This window comes from Phasianus colchicus, chromosome 19 (genome assembly GCF_987193195.1).
Source record: "Phasianus colchicus chromosome 19, bPhaCol1.hap1.1, whole genome shotgun sequence".
Classification (NCBI taxonomy): domain Eukaryota; kingdom Metazoa; phylum Chordata; class Aves; order Galliformes; family Phasianidae; genus Phasianus; species Phasianus colchicus.
In genome coordinates this window covers 8,030,307-8,048,606 of record NC_143454.1, presented here as the reverse complement: position 1 = coordinate 8,048,606, position 18,300 = coordinate 8,030,307, and the positions used below count along the sequence as shown (strand labels likewise).

The window sequence follows — 18,300 nt, the reverse complement described above, 5'->3', positions numbered from 1 at the left end:
GACCTGAAAAAGCTACTCCAGGAGTAACTCTAAGATGTATGGCCTTATAATCTCTATGGCACTCTGCTTAAAAGCATTCCTACATCAGAAAGAAGAGGTTAAGCATACAGATACAGTAACTCTCAGTGTCATACCAGTGAAGGTGGCACAGACTAGTTAATCTTGAATATTCTGAAACACATTAGCCATTTGGCACAGAAGTTCCCCATCACACTCAGAAGAGATTCCACACTACAGGATAAGCAATGTCTGCAACACGTAACTGCTATTTCAACCCAGGAACACAACAAGCCCATTTCATTTCTAAGCATTTTTCAGCTCTTCTGTGCTATCCACTGAGGTCTCGAGACTGAAATCACTACACTTTATCTCAGGGTTTTGATATGTCTGTGTACTGCCTGGAGCATGTTTACCCAGCCACTAGGCCCTCCTTCTCTCTAGAGAACTGCAGAGGTGTTATTAAGCTCAGGTCTCTGGAGTCATTGCTTCCAACACCTGCTGAGCTCAGCTAAGCCAGGATGTTCTGCACCACTCAGGACAGAGCGCTTTGTTCACAGCTTTTTCATGGTACAGAAGCAGAATGATGCTGAATATGGCAAAAGGTTCTTCCTGACATGGGAACAAGCATGGAAGCATTAATCATTTGCCCACTGCACAGCACACAGGGAATGTTGCCTGGGAGCTATACACTGCAATGTATTTCCCCTAGTACTGCTGCCAACTGTGACATGCTGCAGTGCTTCTGGAAAATAGCTAACTGTTCGTGATCAGACTGCACCAAGCTTCACATCTCTTAACACACAGAGGTACTGGCAGAACAAAAGCTGCAGTGGTGTTTCCAGCCCTCTGTCCATTCTCAAACAACAGATGTCAGGTAAGAGTGGGTTATGAGACTTGAGAGGCCCAGTAAGATCTTTGAGTTCTGAACAAAAATAAGGAATCTTCCAACAACAGTCCTTTCTCCTCCTCTTCTAACAATGCCTCTGAACAAGGTAGTGATAGTTAAGCAGACTTCCAGCCCAAACAACCTTAACTCAGTCAGCAAGGCTCACCTCCTTCCATCTGCAAGAAGGCATCCACAAGGTAGATGCAGAAGTGGACAGACAGCAAGCTCCTTCTGAAAAATGCAGTGACAGACCAGAAGGGCTGTAGCTAGGCAATTGCTTAAGATGGTGATTTTAAACAAGGAAGAAAAAACCCCTAAAAAAAGGGGTTGTATTTTTTTTTTTTAATACCCACCACCATACAGGATAAGAAGCCTGTGTACATCAAGTATTTTGCTTCAGAGTTAAAGATCACCTTCAAAGGAAAAAAAAAAACAAAACACCAAGGCAGCTCAGAGCCAGCTGTATGACTGTGCCATGCCTACTCCTCACCAGCAATCCATAACATCTTGTGCTTATCTTCTTGGATAAGTCATACCTTTAGACATATTTCTCTAGCTTTCCCACTTCAAAAAATAATTTAAAAAAAACAAGTTTAAGTGAACATTAGCCAGTGACTTCAAATCACCAGCAGTTTAACAAGCCTTTTATATAACTGCAGATTGTTAAAATAAAACCCTACAGCAGGCACAGCTCTAACAGATTGAAGACTCGTAGTCAGGCCGGCTTTCTACTTTATTTCTATTCTAGTCAGACTGCAGTCACGACTGCACTCGACCCAAGGGAGCACTATCTAATAACAGGTTGTGAAGTCGCTGGAAGAGGACAACAAGACAGACAAACAGTCAGGAACATTAGCAGGAGCCTGAGCCACAAAGTCCTGGAGTAGTTAGTTCTAAAGGACACAGGAAGTGAAAATAGTTTTCCTTTGGACCTTCTCATCAGCAAAAAGGTCACCAGAAGACCCAGAGACAGGAAAAACAGCTATTGAATTTATAGGATATAATTCCCCAAGACACGCTCTGAGATAATGAAGTCTGTGCAAGAGAAACAGGGAAAACAGCCTCTGAGGTAACACCAGACAATAAATCTCAGCTAGCAATAGGCAGCCTGACCAGAACTCTGCACAAGATTCAGATAGCTCTCAGCATGGATAGACAGAGCAGCAGCTAGACTGCATATGAAAGGATTCAGTAGCTTTCACCACTTAAGGAGAAAACTGCCTTCATTTGGTAAATTCAGAGTTAGTGCTGGCGATGTTTCTTGAGAAGGCAAGAGACTGAGCAGCACCCCTGCAGAATACTGCCTCCAAGGGAAGCCTGCAGAGTAAAGAGCATGTGGTTCCAGTCAGGATGGTTCATTTATAAGCCTGTGAATGATTCTGCCTTACTTACAGCACAACCAAATCATCTTTAATTTCCTCACCAGGCACATTAGCAGCATGACACCATCAGGTAACACTCCCCATGGACTTCTGTCAACCACCTCTAAATATCTTAACATCTGATGAGAGCCTCATCCCCGTGGGGGTGCTAGATACAATCTGGTGCAAGCCTATGCAATGTTTTCCCTGAAATTTTTTTCTTAACTCTTCCCTTATTATTAGACTCACCACTTCCTTATGCCGTGCAGTCTCAACACACAATCACTGAATTTGCAGAATCCCTACAATGAAATGTGGTTACAGCAGCGGGTGGCTCACACAACACTCATTGTGAAGAACACTGCTGCATGTGTGTACCAGTGATACAAGACAGAGGTCTAAGGGACAGTTGGAGGAGCTACTGTGTACATCACTGACTAGCTATAAGGATGTAAGCACTTCTCAGATCACTACACTCTTGTTGTAGTGCATAATGGAAGTAAATCTTTCAGAATAAAAAGCCAACAACAATGTTACTACTCAGATCAGGACTCCACCTGTCACTATGATGGACAGACAGGTCAGAAGTCCTTATGTTGAACATCTTTGATGTTCACCACCTTACTTTTATCCTTCATTCAGTGTTTTAAGGTTAATCAATCCAACTCCATAGCACCATCTTGTGATACAAACCAACAAGTGCAAGGTAAGCACAGGCTAATCACCTTTGAGTAGATCTAATAGTCTTCCATCTCAGTTCTATGCACAAGCCCCAGAGCTCTCAGCACTGGAGCAGCTGCTGACTCCACTGAGAGCAGGAACTCTGCCTTCTTCACAGGAACACTGATACACACCAGCTAAGAACCTGGCACTATTTACAAAAAGTCCTCAACTGACTAAGTCATTGCTTCAAAGACGGTCTAAACTGAAGCAGACTTGTAAATGCAGAAAGATTCCAGAAGACATATATACTCAGTGAGCATCAAATGACAGAATACTGAAGTGGCTGCCTGCTTCCAAGGAAGCCAATGCTATGTTCCATGGCTTGAATATACAGCCAACTGAGGAACTTATTTGGAAAAAGTGAGAGGACAAAGCAGGAAAAGCAAACATTACAAAAGCCATATTTAGGTTGACTTTCCATCCATCATCTCACTTTCAATGCTACAATAAACATAACTTGACTTTACACAAGCAGCCCTTGGAACTGCTGTACAAACACAGACGAGATGAAAACTGTTCCATCCAATGCCAATTTATGTTTTGGTTCCTGCTAAGGTTATTTCCCTCTATCCAGGTAGGAACAGACTTCTGACAATATTTAAGTTAGGCTACCAGTCAAAATATACACCAATTCTAGAGCACACTTCTAGATTGCTCCTGAACTCAAGTCTAAGCATAAGGTAAAAGCTATCAGATGATTTCCTCTAGATACAGTGTCTAACCTGAGCATTTGGGGCTGTGCAGATACCTGCAAATGAATTTCAGATATGAATTGTTGAACAATGCATGAAAAAGAGCATTTCCCAAAAGGAATAACCTAGAAGACCACAAAGGAAACGTAGCAATGTAACAACAACAGAATAGGCTTACAGCTCTAGTTTATATATTTTAAAAATCAGCATCATGTTTGAAATTTTGGCACGATCTTCTGGTATGTAGCACAGAACAGTAAGAAAATTATTGCTACTTGCCTTTTCCATCTGTTGCTGAAGCCTCCTGTAAATGTCTTATTGACCTGAAAAATTAAGAAGTAGAATAAGCTCTTTTCACTGCAGCCCTCCAGAACTCTAACAGTTCTATTAGCTCTTTATGTCTGGGCTATGCTCATGATTAACTGTGCCTCAGCATGCGTGGCACTGCATATATTTCATCCCCATCCCAAGCAGTTAGTTCAAATATCTGCATCTCCTCATGATTAAGAAATCTAAACTGCTAGAGCCTACTTCAGCCTACAGAAAGCTGGGACAGAGCAGAATGAGAAACTGGGGCATTTCCCAGCATAATGCTTACCACTTGTACAAGTAAGCTGAGCAGTACTATTCAGAGTACTGCCAAGCATTTGGCACCTCACTGCTCTTTTAAGCTCTTTTCATTTAAATAGTTGATTACAGCTTACAGGGCTACACAGGCTACTTATGTAACAGAAGCTACCCTGCAGAAATGGAAATTCAATGGCCAAGGCTTAGTCACCTTACTCGCATGATTCATTCCACCAGAGGCAGTGAGACTACACAGATGAAAAAGGGGCAGAATTATGCCCTAGGTTTCACTGCCAACTTATGTTGGTACCATGACAATGGAGGAACACAGGCTGTACTCTATATAAACAGTTACAGGACAGTTCATTCGAACACTTTCCATTACAAAACCACATCTGAACAACAAATGCAAGTTTTGTACTAGCATGTCACTATGCAGAACTACTGATTCTGGCATTATATAGCAAGAGCTGTGACTGAAAAAGTTTCCTTAACCATAGGTAATCAGAATCTCTGTAATGAAAGTTAGTATTCCTGTAGTTTTATTTACCACACCCAAATGCTGTCATCCTCAGAAGAGCTGCAGCATTTTGACTGGAGTGGGGGAGTGTCAAGTGGGCTGTGCAAATTTCTTGGAAGACATTCACTTGCATTGGCACAAGGCCACTAAGGCTGTTGGGTTTGGTCCTTACACAGATCTGGGAAGATAAGTGCAGCTGAAACACACCCTAGCAAGCCACAGTGGAGCTTACTTGCATCCACAAAGTAACACACATTATGAAATACTTTTCCAAAACACTCAAGAGCTGCACACTATGGAGTGAAGACATGTTTACTAGACAGACATACTTCTGCATTTCAGGAAAAATGCTGGAGATACTTGAAAAAAATTAGAATATTCTGTGTTTAAAACTGAGAAGCCAGAAGCTCCTTCAAATCCTCCTTTAGATGCAGCTGTTTTTTCAATTAAGACTAAAATGAATTTAGAATATAAATGTTCTGCCTAACTGGCAAGCAGCAACAATAGCATTTATCTGAATTATCTGTGTCTTGGTTGAGTTTTACATAACCAACATTTTTCAATGCCAAGTAGAGTGGAAGGAAGGGCAGGGAAATGCTCCCTGTGGGATTATTTCTTCTAAACAGCCAAGTAAATATGCAGTGCTACTCTGGCTGAAAGAAGCTTTGACCTCAGACAACACCATTGGTTTTGAATTTAGCAGCCTGCTTTCCATCCCCAGTCACTAACAAAACCCCATTTTTCAGCATAAGAGAATCAGCACTTCAGAAATATTTTAAGTTTCAAAGACATCTACAGTCTGTTTGCACTGTCCTGGCCATGCTTTTAAAATGCCCCCCACTTGAACATTTCTAAAGCAAGCATCTTCCACAATACTGAAGTGCTAAGACTGATACAGTTTAAGAAACTAAAAGACGACTTGACTTAAAGGACAGACATTTACTTCTCTGCTTCAGCAGCCTCTTAACCTGTAACATCAATACACATTAGTTGAGAAACAGCTCAGGGCATCAGTACTCAGAAATGATCACACACAACAACTCACCATACCACTGGAAATAAGATGGCACCACAACACAGCAAGTCTACCAGGAAAAGGATTTCTTTCCATAGTCCATATTCAGTTGTTCCCTCTTCTGTTGACTCTATAATAATGTATGCCACATTTGCTAGCACCTACAGGACGAAAGGTGGGTAATGGTTTCAGAAGCTTTCCAAGATTAGATTAGATGTGGGCTGCAAATTCAGCAAAAGCTATCCTACAGTTGCAGAAAGAACCCATTCAATAACTTCAATTTTTCTCCTGCAGATCTATGTCAAAAATCACACATTCAAAAGACCTGCACAGGATCTACAGAAATATAATTGATTGGAATGCATTTCTGCTGACATTCAGAAGGTGACCTTTTTGTTGCATACTATGCTGAACCTATGGTTTCAGTAAAGACAACAGAATAAAAATTGATTGCAAATACAAAACAGCACTCTGCACACAGATAGCAAATAGCCTAACCATGTTATTCTAAATCTAGCCAGTAATTCAAACTGGTCATTCACAACATTTTGTACTCCATACCCAAGTTCTAAAAGAACCTCAGAAAGTACATTTTGCAGCTGGGCAACAGATCACATCCCCAAAAGCTGAAAGGCCGTTTTCTATCTACAACAGCAAATAGAAATGCTGCCATCCTATTTACTTCAGGAGACAAACACCAATTGCTTTGAACATACTGGAGAGAGAGAGATCAGACCCAAGGGACCACATAAATTTCAGTGCTCCCCTTTCCTTAAGCCCACTCCAGCAAACTTCTGAGAAGTGATAACTTTCATCTAATTTCTGTGTTTGGTAATTTAATATTGCTTTGCAGCCCAAGTTTGTCCCAGCATGACTAAACCTACATTACAGTTACTTGTTTGCTTGCTGATATTATTTGATAACCATTATCTAATACTTGATATAAAGAGAAAAGTTGGGAAAATTACATAACTTCTGTCCCTTTAACAGCTTCAAAGAAATCATAACTCAGCTCACAGGCGTATACAAGCAGTAATTTATATTCTGTGTAGGATTCACAGCCTGTTACAGTTTCCACAAGCTGCTCTCCCAAAATACAGTAAGTATTGACACAGCTCAGTCCTCACCTGAAGCGGGATGACAATCATGAAAATTTTTTTGTCTTTATCTGAAAGGATGTGTTTAATGAAAGCCCAGCCTGTTCCAATGAGGGCAATAGTGATGAATAGAAGAGCACCCTTAAATCTGAAAGAGAAGCAGATAATGCAAGAAGATATTTTATACTTCCTCTTCAGCCCAGGTCATCTCTTCTACAGTCAGTAAAGCCACAAACCCAAATAAATAGCCTTGCTATTCATAACTCTAGCAAATGCTTATCCTACATCAGCAAACAGATGCCTTGCTTACAACCATGCATTACACAGCAACATTACCCTTCATTCACAGCCACCAATATATGCAATCTTTTCCTGGGGGAATCATCCATTTACCACCATGAACAGGAGAAAACACTGGCAGCTGCATCCTCTTACTATTCACACCAAAAGCAAATTAGATACTTGAATATTAACATGAACAAAGAAGAGCAAAGCATTTCTTTTCCTTCTACTCCTCCGCCCACATAAGTACCAATTCTCTGCAGCTGTCCTCTGCAAGCAGTTTTCCCCTTTATACTGGGCTCACTGCTGTCTTGTCACTCAGAGCTCAGCATCAAGAATTAGCAATTCCCAGGTTTCCTGGGAGAGAAGGGGAATTCATTTTCACCACTTAATTTACCAAATCTTCCGATATACTTACAGGTGAGTGATGTAATAGACAACAGCCCAGCCTTCAATAGGAAATCCCTGAGAAGAGATGTAGTGGTAGTCGATCTGAAAGCAGAAAACAATGATACTTTATAAGACTTTCATCACCCCACCCATGGCCATAAAACAGGTCTGCTTTAAAAGGCATCTCAAGTTTCATTTTCAGTGTATACAAACTCATAATTTAGATAAAGCTTGCTCCCAACATTTTAGTATTATTTATTGTCATCAAGGTCATCCCCATTCACTGTTCCCTAAGCATTAGTGAATATACTTTACACAACCTACAGTCTTCCTACACAGCCTTCACGTCTAACTACAGTCAAACAACTGCATTTCTATCGCCATTGTTCAAGTTCAGTTGTATTAGGGAACTAGACACTTTTTAGTTTTACTTTCATTGGAAATCACATTCAAACCTGCTGATTCCAGGTTTTTGTAGGTGTTATCCTAGCATGAACTTGATGGAGAAGATCAAAACTGGCACAAACAGGAGGATTAAATGCTTGTCATTACCTTCATTAATGATATCTTACAGTGGAAAGGCAAAGTCAAGACAATACAATAGAGACTTCATGTAATGAATGCGTTAAAGCTTATAATATTATGTTTGCTATGGTACAGCACACTGTGCCAGCTAAAGCAGCACCTCTCAATTCTACAAACATCAAGGTTCCCATTCATTAACATTTATTGTAAGCCATATTGCTGGAGCAGTACCATTGCTCAAGCTTCCAGGCCAGCCTCAGATGGCTGAGACATCAGAATTCATGGAACTCATTCAAGCCTCACATACATGCTTGCTGCTTCCCCACATCAGGCCATGTTCCCAATTGTATTTAAAGTCACAATTTGCTGATGAAAATTGAATCTCCTCCACCACACAGCTGCAGTTCAGTACCAACATTTCAATTTGAAAGACACTTCTCTCCCCCTTCCCTCCTACTCTTCTCCCCCCTCAACACAAATTCCTCTAACAGCATACCCTGGATCTCATATTTCTAATTCCCAGCTGAACAGCTTAAGGCAGAGAATCTATACGTACTGCATGGAAGACTAAGGACAGCGATTTTGTGAAAGGGAGGGCTGCCATTAGCCAGTGAATCTTAAAGACATCATTTCTGGGAAGAAAAAAGTATCAGTTAAAAGCCAGCAGTTAAGTTTTTGTTTCTGCAAGGATATTTCTTCATCTATAAATGTCAAACGTTATCTCCCAGATAGAGCTGACTATTAACATAAAGTCATTCTCTTAATGCTGCAGTCCAAACTTTTACAGCATGCTGAACAATATTTTAACTGCATTCTACTACTTTTTTAATCCTTGGGTTGGAAGACAGCAATTCACAGGGACATCTTGCATGTACAGATCATAACAGTCAGATAATTACTAACCACTACTCAAACAGATATCACCCAGCCCAACCCCAAGTCACTATATCACATCACCAGATGAACTTCACTAAATAATGAGACCACCAAAAGAACTTCAGATTACCAAACAATCAGATCACCACGTGAACTTCAAACTAAGTACAAGGGTTTAAGCTGCTCCTGGCTTCTGATGCCACGTTAACTGACTACCAAGAAGCATGGCTTTTAATTAGTAATTCCTATTGCTTTTGACTATAATCAAAATTATTGTCTGCCATTCCCCACACAAAGAAAATTGAACCTTTTTTTCTTTTAATTTACTTTCAAACAGCATTCTCCTTTTTCCAACTACAGGAACCTCTTGTTTAAATTTCTGCCACAACGTATCTATAAGACATACACTACATACAATCTCTTAACAACTTTACAACAATGGTCTGCAACAGTGGCACTGATGAAAGTACTTGGTTTTAAACTAGAAGATACATTAAGCATAGAATATTTTGCCAGAGTTAGAGTTTTAAGTGATTAAATCTGAACTGGGCATAATAAGTGGAAAAAAACACATCAAACAAGCTAAGTCCATACTTGTCACTGAAACAAAACTTGTTTGCTTACCGGCGTTTACGAAGTATGTGGATCCACACAGTGCCAGACAGGAAAAAGAAGAGTGCCATGGAAATGTAAAGTTTTGGCAGCGGGATCTCACCTGCTGAGAGGTAACTTTCAGGGTTCTTCTCCGTAATTTCTATCTGAATATTAATGGTATGTTATGAGGACAGTTGAAAAAACATGTGGCTAAAGCACTCATGCAAAGACTCTCCCAATTACAATTAGTCTTTCAGGAGAGGTAATATTACAAGACTCAAAGAAAAAAATACAAGGGCTACTCCAAAAGTGATGCCTCCTATTTTAGTACGTTGGTCCATGACATGAGGTGAATGCTGGTCATATGCAGAGGATGAACCTTCCCACCAGTATCCCATTGCATTTTGCTGCTGTATGACAGACAACAGCAGAAGGGGCAGTCTGACAAATGGTGTCTGACACAGAAGTGCACATGAAGCAAACGCATGCCACTGAATTCCTTGATATGGAAAAAATTGCAACTACTGATGTTCATCAACACCTGCTGAACATTTATGGATACCAAACAGTGGATATCAGCACAGTAAGGCGGTGGGTGCTGGCAAAAATGCATAGCTAATGGTAGTGACTATGTTGAAAAACAGTGTTTTGTAGCTAAGAAATTGCTTTATCAAGCAGTGTTATTGTGCTCCTTGTACCTGTTGTCATTTCCATGGAAACAAATAGGAGGCATCACTTTCAGAGTGACCTCTACAGAATCAGCTCTTCATCCTCAAGAGTTTCAAAACATTTTCAGAACTACATCCACAGCCTGAGCTGTTCTATTATACCCCTGGCTCAACAGCACAGAACTGAACCCCTGGATGTTAAAAGAGATAGGAAACGTGCTATAAAATATTACCCTTAGGAATATTCACTCAGCACTGTAAAAATGCATCGTGATTCTGGCCAGAAAAAAAAAAGCCCTGAAAATTCATAAATACCAACAATTTAAATTGCAACAAGTCTTAATATCTGAAATTGTGTAAAGAAAAGATTTTTGACAGCAGCCAGACATGAGCTGTTTAAGCTCTCACTTCGTTACAGTACCAGTCACAACTGAGTACACTGAAGCCCACATGTAGCCTTCATGTTTCCAAACATTTCCCTAGAAGTTGTATTTTAATTCTTCTTACTGTAGTTGCTGCCTTCAGAAATGGCACTACGGAGATTAAATGCACAGCTCTGAATCACTTCCCACCCCATACATACACTTGTATACCAAGCACATGTGGTATATAAGCTATAACTGAAAGTTGTATATTTTAGATAAAGCAAATGAGTTAATTGCACTTAAGGAGCTATACTCACATCAAGACTAAATAGCTGCTGATCACGAGGTTTCCCATCACTGCCAATACATTTATGGAAATACAGGCTGTAGAGACCTTCTTGGTTATCAGAACTGATGTTAAAGAAAAACTGAAAACAAGGAATAGGTAAGTCAACATCATTTTCATTCAACAACCAGGCTGCACTGTAAAGAAGCTATCCCCACTGGAGCTAGAAAAAATCAGGTCAGCTGTTTCCTCTCAGCAAATACACTGTTTTGAAGATACCTGCACACAGGGAAATCTCAACGACATACAAGATAGAGACACACTATGACTGTGCACTCTAAAAACCCAAGACCTTCAGGCATCAGTGCTAAAATTATTTCACAGCAGAGAAAAGATAGCAACAACTGTCCTCTATCTAATGTGACGAACCACAGAATTTTGATCATGCTTGCCCAAATAAAAAGTAGCTGCTCTGCTCCTATCCCAACCACACACATTTTCATAGCTATATAAATCTGTACTGTATCACATGACAATTTCAAACATTTTATAGGAACCAACAACCACAAGAGAATCGGTGTGCTGAAACAAAGGAATTGTCTGAACATATTAGGACTAGACAATGGCAGAAGCCCTACCTGGAATGAGATAGTTCCTTTGTCATTGTGAACAGGATGCTCTTGTTCTACTATGTTCTGGAAAGAAGAAAATAAACACAGATTTCAAAGCAGGTACCTACATCTGGTTACATCATCCAAACAATCAGAACTAATTTTATAAGTTTATGGGGAGGCTAAGAGCAATGAAACACTTCTCTCAACTTTCTTGGCATACCTGTATTGGAATGCTCCCCCACATTCTTTCTGAATGAGATCAGCAGATAGTTTCTTACCTGAGAGGATGTTGTACTTCGTTTGGACTTCGTATCTAGAAATAGAAATAAATATTAATGGGATATTCAGAGTGTTTGCATACAGACATCCTCATAGACTACCACCTTTTACACATTGCCTGTTCCTTACTCAAATGTTCTTATGCTAATCCACGTGGCAGTTTCCAAGATAATCAATAACAGATTTCTCCCCAACCTCTGCCCTGCTATCCCAGGACTCTTCTCTCTATATCCATTTATTCTGAATGCATCATCAAATGTTAAGATAGTAAAAGTTCAAAACTTAAATTTTATTTTTAGCTTTTGCATGTCAGCACACTGTCAATGTTCATGCTATGCTACTGCAAGAAACAACAAAACTGAAGACCATTCATCAACAGGTCTAGTGTTATCCAGCCTCATACCCTGACTTGTTCAAACAACTGAGCAAAATAAAGATGCATGCTCTATTTTTACAAGGCTGTGTAAATTCTAGCCCAAGGGGATGCCTGGAATGCAAGCACAACACAATTGGATGCACACTGACCAGAAATCAGCAATGAAAGCACATGCAGTCAGGTTTAGCAAGGCTCACCTTTGCCATCTGTATTTTTGTTAGTCTCTGTCGGACTTTTATTGGAATCGCTTTTATCTTCAGAAGAATTTGGTGGCTTGGTAATCAAGGCAGTGGCATTTTCTTCAGACACAAATGAAATTCTAGGCAGCAGGTGAGAAGCTTCTGCAGAGAACCGTACCTTCACACTGAGGAAACAATTTTTTTTTTAGTACAAAATTAAGCCAATCAATATTCCTAAAGAGGCTGTCATGACTTACATATGATCAGAAAGGAAAAATTAACTTATCAAAATATGCCAATAGCCATTTCAAAAGAATTCTATTTACTCACACATCGTTTTTGAAGTCCAGAAGTAAGATTACAACAGAAACACCTTGCTCAGGTTTCTTATTCAAAATACAGTAATCCACTTCTTCATCCTGGCAATGAAAGCAAAACATCCTCAAAGTACCTTTCTGTTAATAAGAAATGGACATGTTCTCCCCCAGGTGCAGGTAACTAATTTTAGTCCAGTAAGATGCAAAACTGGATTATCCATAACAACCTGCCCATATCTAATGGCTCTTCCTTCCTTCCAGCTCCTCCTGGAAGTACACAATGATGTGTCCCTAGCATAGAAAAGAAATTCCGCATCTCTTACCAGATAAGTGGAGAACCCATCATTCCTTGTTCGATCCAGACTGAACCCCACCTATGAGACAGTTAACAAGAATCTGTCAAATTAAAACATCTCAGCCACCCCTGGATGAGAAGCCAAGTCATGATGAAAATCAGTCAAAAATGGTATTTCTTAAATAAACTGTGCTATATTTAAGGCTGAATCCAGATTTTCTTTTGCTATTATCTAGTTATACAGCAAATCATTCCGATATATTATATGTAGGATCTTTGTAGGTCTCTTCCAACACAATTATTCTATTTCACACACAAAATAGATATATGCAAACACACAAGTTCAGCAGAGAATCTGATAATTTAAAATTAGTTCTTAAAGCAGAATGAATAACACTTGAGGACGAGTCTTGTAGGCCATGTATCCCCACAAGTTGCTCACAAGGGGAAGGATGCAATCAGCACTACTCATTATACGACACTTCAAACAGGTTTAAAAAACCCACTGCAAGGGTAATTTCCCAGGAAGCTTAATGCAGTGACTGGATGTGAAGTAACTTACTGATGAGCTGCTCTTGTCATCAGCATCCACAGGTGGCTTCAGTGAAAGGCTGCTCACATTGACTTTCATGAAACCATTCTTGAAGAAGCCAAATGTATTCAGGTGCACTTTCTGCCTCACATCATCCTATGAGAAAGAAAAGAGTTTACAAATCTCATACAGTGTCACTGTTTTGGCTGAGTTAAACACACAGCCACCTGCAGGAGCAACAAAAGAGGAAATAGGGTGACCGAGGTTGGCACTCCAGTGTTCACGCAGAACATTTATCTGATCATACCAAGGCAAATTTCTTTAGGACACCTTCAGTTATAGCCAATTATTTCACTGGAATCAATCAGCTCTTCCAACAACCTTAACATGAGCTTCAAACAAATGTGTCAATGCTTATCACTTGACTATACTCCTGAGAAAGATGCAAGAAAAAAGCCTGGAGGAAATTCAATTTCTGGGACTGCTGATTAAATGAAGTATCGCTACTAAAAAAAAAAATTAAGAAAAATATGAGTCCTAGCCCCTACACTGCAAGAGACTGAAGAGGAAATAGCTAGTTATGGTGCTCTTACCTAAGATGCAAGGCCTCAAGACTTAAGAATCATTAATGTCCGGTAGGAATAATGAGATCAAACAGAATCACTTGGGTTTCCTACCAGGAATTCCACTCCTGTCTTCTGCCCCTCATCTTAGTTGCAGAATAACTCATCTCCTCTCAGACTGGCAAAGAAACTGCATGAATGGATAGTTTCTCATAACCAGCTCAGTTGAAAACAATTCAAGTACACTTGGCTTTTTTATTGTCCTCCCCATAAGGAGATCATGAAGGACCACACACGAAAAACAGTAAAAGTTACACACCAACATATCAGACAAGGAAAGGTCATATCCCTAAAACTTTGTATTCAAAAATCATAGAATAGGTATGGAATCAAACCCTCAAATCCTACAGAATCTTTAACTGGGAGGAAAATAAGAACAGAACAACTAAAATTAAGAAGCAAATTTAAAGTGTAATTATCTCTCCCCCTTGAAACCAAATATTAATTTGATATCTCTACATAAGACTTTCCTTACACAAATACCACTCAGCTTAACAGCAGGACATAAATCCTGACACAGCCAACCTGCAATCTAGCAGGGAAAAGAGATCACCCTAATAGAATCAGGTTAACCTGGCAAATAACCAGATGGTTCCCCTACTGCTCAGAAGAGGGAAAGAATGTCAGCAACACATGGCTTGCAGCAGATGCCTTGTTTAACAGAGTGCTATAGCTGTGCTATCTCCATGCTGTAGGTCACTTACATTCTTGAGGCAATTAGTCCATCTGGTTAATTTCACAGAGCTTTCAATGTAATTTCTCAGCCAGCAGGTTAAGAGTAGCTTTTTTAGCTGTACACCTGGTATGGTATTAAGCACTTCTGGAGGGATAATCATTTGTGTGGGTGGCAGGGGCAGGGCAAAGAGGGAAAAAGAGCATCACCCAACCACAAGGCTTTCTGCATGCTGTAAATACAATGAGAAACAGCTGCTTAATTCAAACTTCTTGCAAGCAGTTCAATTTAAGTTCATTTGTTCCAGCAGTTCACCAATATGCTGCCCATCAACAAATGATAATTAACACACAACATGCACTTTCCTCCCTGGTTTTACATCAGCTTTGAGTGCTTAGAGTTTACAGATTTAGTTCACAAATCCTTCAGCTTTACACGATCTGAAGAAGCAACAGCACATCCCCCGAGAGCATCCCCTGCTCCACATATTGACAGCTTAAAGTTGCAGGCTTATCAATAGCTGTCTCACCTTCCACCCTAGTTTTAACAGGTCGGAAAAATAAGGCTTTTGTTTATAATCTCTCGATTTCTGACTACAGAAACCTAAGATTGTGTCTTTATAACAAAGGTGTGAATCAGTACAAAGGAATCCTACACTAAACAAACACCCTGCACCGTCCGAACATGACTAAAATAAGTGTCATCCAAGATCCTGTAGCTCAGAATCCACAAATTATTATTTAACAATTTACTCAAAATGTAATTGGGATGATGCTATTAGCACAGAGAAAATGTCAACTGAGGGCACTGACCCTTACATGGCATGACTTGTATTATTTGTGTAAGCCCAGTAATTTGTACAAGACTAAGTTGTTTTGAAAGGTCTTCTCAACTTATGCAACTGAAATCCAAGTCTTAACAAGATAAAAAGGATTCATGGACAGAAACAACCACTGGAAATTAACATCTCCCACATACAAGTTTAACACGAAGTTGAAATTCAGACAACGTCGTTACATAGGAGGGGGTTTTGCTTCCCTTTTGGAAACCACTGCATGGCAAAGATAACTCTAATCAGAAAGCACCACCACGACTGGCTACGTAGCACCGTTGGCTGGATGGCTCCTCTTGTTAAATCTCTAGATGCTTCTTAATTTCAGCAGCTCACCAGCATTAAGCTTAACTGTGTGCATGACAAAGGCCGCAGCTACACAAACTTCCCCATTCTCTGAAGCAGTTTGCCACTGCACTGTGCAAAGCACAAGGCTGCAGTAACACAGCTTTCATTTGCTGAGACTGGGGAAAACAAAACACACTTCCAAAAACAACCTTAACCATAGTTTTGGTAACCAGAAACGTTCCCACCTCATTGTGGAAATCTCGAAGAATTGTTTCCATACATTTTCTAAAACTTTTCCAAGTGTTTTCTGGTTTTATTTAGAAGTTACCATATTCATTTAACAAAGCTAATAACGAGTGTTGCCAAGAAAGAAACTCATCTTTGGTGATGTTATCCTAGCAGAAAGATTCAAACAAATTCATCTTCAGAAACAAGAGAAATAGTTCACTTTGTACATTTCCATAAAGATAAAAAGCTATTTTTACTCAAGACACAGAAAAACAGAAAAGCTTCACTTCAGCACATTAGTTACCAAGCCAGAAGAAAGCTTTTCTAACTTAGGCAACAGCAGCTTGTTTGAGGAAGCCCATACCTAATATGCCCATACTTCTAAGTCAGCACAGCCTCAGAGCACACATTGCCAACATCACCAACACCAGAAGGGCCGTTCATTGTGAAGGGCCATCGTTAGAGAACCGGATGTTTACTTGAAGTGCTGTAAAACCACAAACGAAGAGACTGCACTCCAACAATGAAGCTCACGTTTACACAGGTGCACAAAGGCACGAAAGCACTTCTGTTTCCCTTGGTGTTTGACTGGTCAGTGTTGCAACTTACATGAAAGTCATACTACTCAGCTATGATCGTACTTCACTTTGATTGCAATAATAAAATATATTTTAAAATCAAGCATTTTATATCCTTGCAGTTTAAAAATGCCTGAATAAGAATCATAGAATGGCCAGGGTTGGAAGGGACCTCAAGGATCATGAATCTCCAACCCCCCACCACACGCAGGGCCACCAACCTCCACATTTCATACCAGCCCAGGCTGCTCAGTGCCCCATCCAACCTGGCCCTGAACACCTCCAGGGATGGATGGGGCATCCACAGCCGCTCTGGGCAGCTGTTCCAGCACCTCACCACTCTCTCTGTAAAGAACTTCCCCCTGACACCCAGCCTAAATCTTCCCTCCCTCAACTTAAAACCATTTCCCCTTGTCCTGCTGTTATCTACCCTTTCAAAGAATTGATTCCCCTCCTGTTTGGAGGCTCCCTTTAGGTACTGAAGGCTGCAATGATTCACCCCACAGCCTTCTTTTCTCCAGGCTGAACAAGCCCAGCTCCCTCAGCCTGAAAGAGGAACTATAAACAGCAATGTTTGCTCCTGAGAAGGTATGCTTGAAACCAGCTCAAAAGTTTACTATGTAACAGAAATAGCAGCTCAGTATAAACTTCCAGCATCCAACTATCAGACAGGAAGTCTTCCAAACAGCAAACCAATAGAAGTTTCCTAATTAGTTATTTGAAGAGAACGTTAACTTTTCCTGAGGCAGAACAACGTTCATTCCATTGCATTTTAGACTACTACAAAGACAGGAAAACTCCCTGTGAATGAGGAAGGAATGAAGGGCCTCTTAATTAAGGACATAAAGGATGTTACTGTAATATTCTGGTATGCTCCCCACACTGCTGTTCTCCTGCAGCAAAACCCCAGGACAGCCTTCTCACGAGCCCAGCAGCACTGCTGAGGCTGCAGCTCCCACCACAGCCTGCCAGTAACGAGCTGTTCTCAAACATGGCTACAAAACCACAACGGTATCGTTCAAAATGTGCAACCTTAAGTCCATTAAGCTGAAGTAGAGAGCGGTCAGCACCCCTTCCTTCTTCTGCCTCTACCAATCACTTGATAAACGCGAAGAACGCGCATCGGTAAGAGGAATAAAGCAGCACCACAGTCTTCAGAGTAGAACGACAGGAGATAGGAAGGGAAGAACAAACAGAACGCGGATTAACAGCGAGTCAGAGGGAGCTCCCAGCGCACACCGGGCCCGCATCCACAGCCCGACCCACAGCCCGGACGGACGGGGAACAAAAGCAAAGCCAACCCGGGCCCCAGCAGGCCAAAACACAGCGGGAGAGCCGGGCCAGGCAGCGGGACAGGGCCGGGGTGAGGAGAAGACTCCCGGCCTGAGGAGAACGGGATCAGACCGGGCCCACCGCTCCCCTCACCCCACTCGGAACCGAGCCGAAAGGACGCCACGGCGCAGACCTTACTTTGAGGGTGAGGTGATGGACGCGGGCTCCGGCCGGACCCGCGCACAGCAACGCCAGCACCGCCACAGGAAGAGCGGCGGGAAGGCCGCGGGCCGCCATGTTTACTCCAACATCAGCATCCTGTTCCCGCGGCACTTCCGGGAGCGGGGTGCGCTGGGAAGGTCACGTG

General features: G+C 41.1%; 1 protein-coding gene across 2 annotated transcripts in view; it reads right to left on the bottom strand.

Moving 5' to 3' along the window:
• Nucleotides 1-18,300, bottom strand: part of GPR107 (G protein-coupled receptor 107) — a 34,123-nt gene extending 15,823 nt beyond the window's left edge. Inside the window, exons 1-14 of one of the 2 annotated variants that reach the window (XM_031601717.2) lie at nucleotides 18,132-18,300; nucleotides 13,470-13,595; nucleotides 12,936-12,986; nucleotides 12,626-12,714; nucleotides 12,314-12,480; nucleotides 11,740-11,774; nucleotides 11,486-11,542; nucleotides 10,879-10,989; nucleotides 9,559-9,692; nucleotides 8,615-8,690; nucleotides 7,562-7,635; nucleotides 6,892-7,009; nucleotides 5,795-5,925; nucleotides 3,942-3,985 (exon numbers count right to left, since the gene is read on the bottom strand). In XM_031601717.2, coding sequence (XP_031457577.1) covers nucleotides 3,942-3,985; nucleotides 5,795-5,925; nucleotides 6,892-7,009; nucleotides 7,562-7,635; nucleotides 8,615-8,690; nucleotides 9,559-9,692; nucleotides 10,879-10,989; nucleotides 11,486-11,542; nucleotides 11,740-11,774; nucleotides 12,314-12,480; nucleotides 12,626-12,714; nucleotides 12,936-12,986; nucleotides 13,470-13,595; nucleotides 18,132-18,230 — 1,312 coding nt within the window. In that variant the 5' untranslated portion in view covers nucleotides 18,231-18,300. Of the gene's footprint in view, nucleotides 1-3,941; nucleotides 3,986-5,794; nucleotides 5,926-6,891; nucleotides 7,010-7,561; nucleotides 7,636-8,614; nucleotides 8,691-9,558; nucleotides 9,693-10,878; nucleotides 10,990-11,485; nucleotides 11,543-11,739; nucleotides 11,775-12,313; nucleotides 12,481-12,625; nucleotides 12,715-12,935; nucleotides 12,987-13,469; nucleotides 13,596-18,126 lie in introns of both variants that reach the window. The other variant, XM_031601718.2, reaches the window with a different exon arrangement.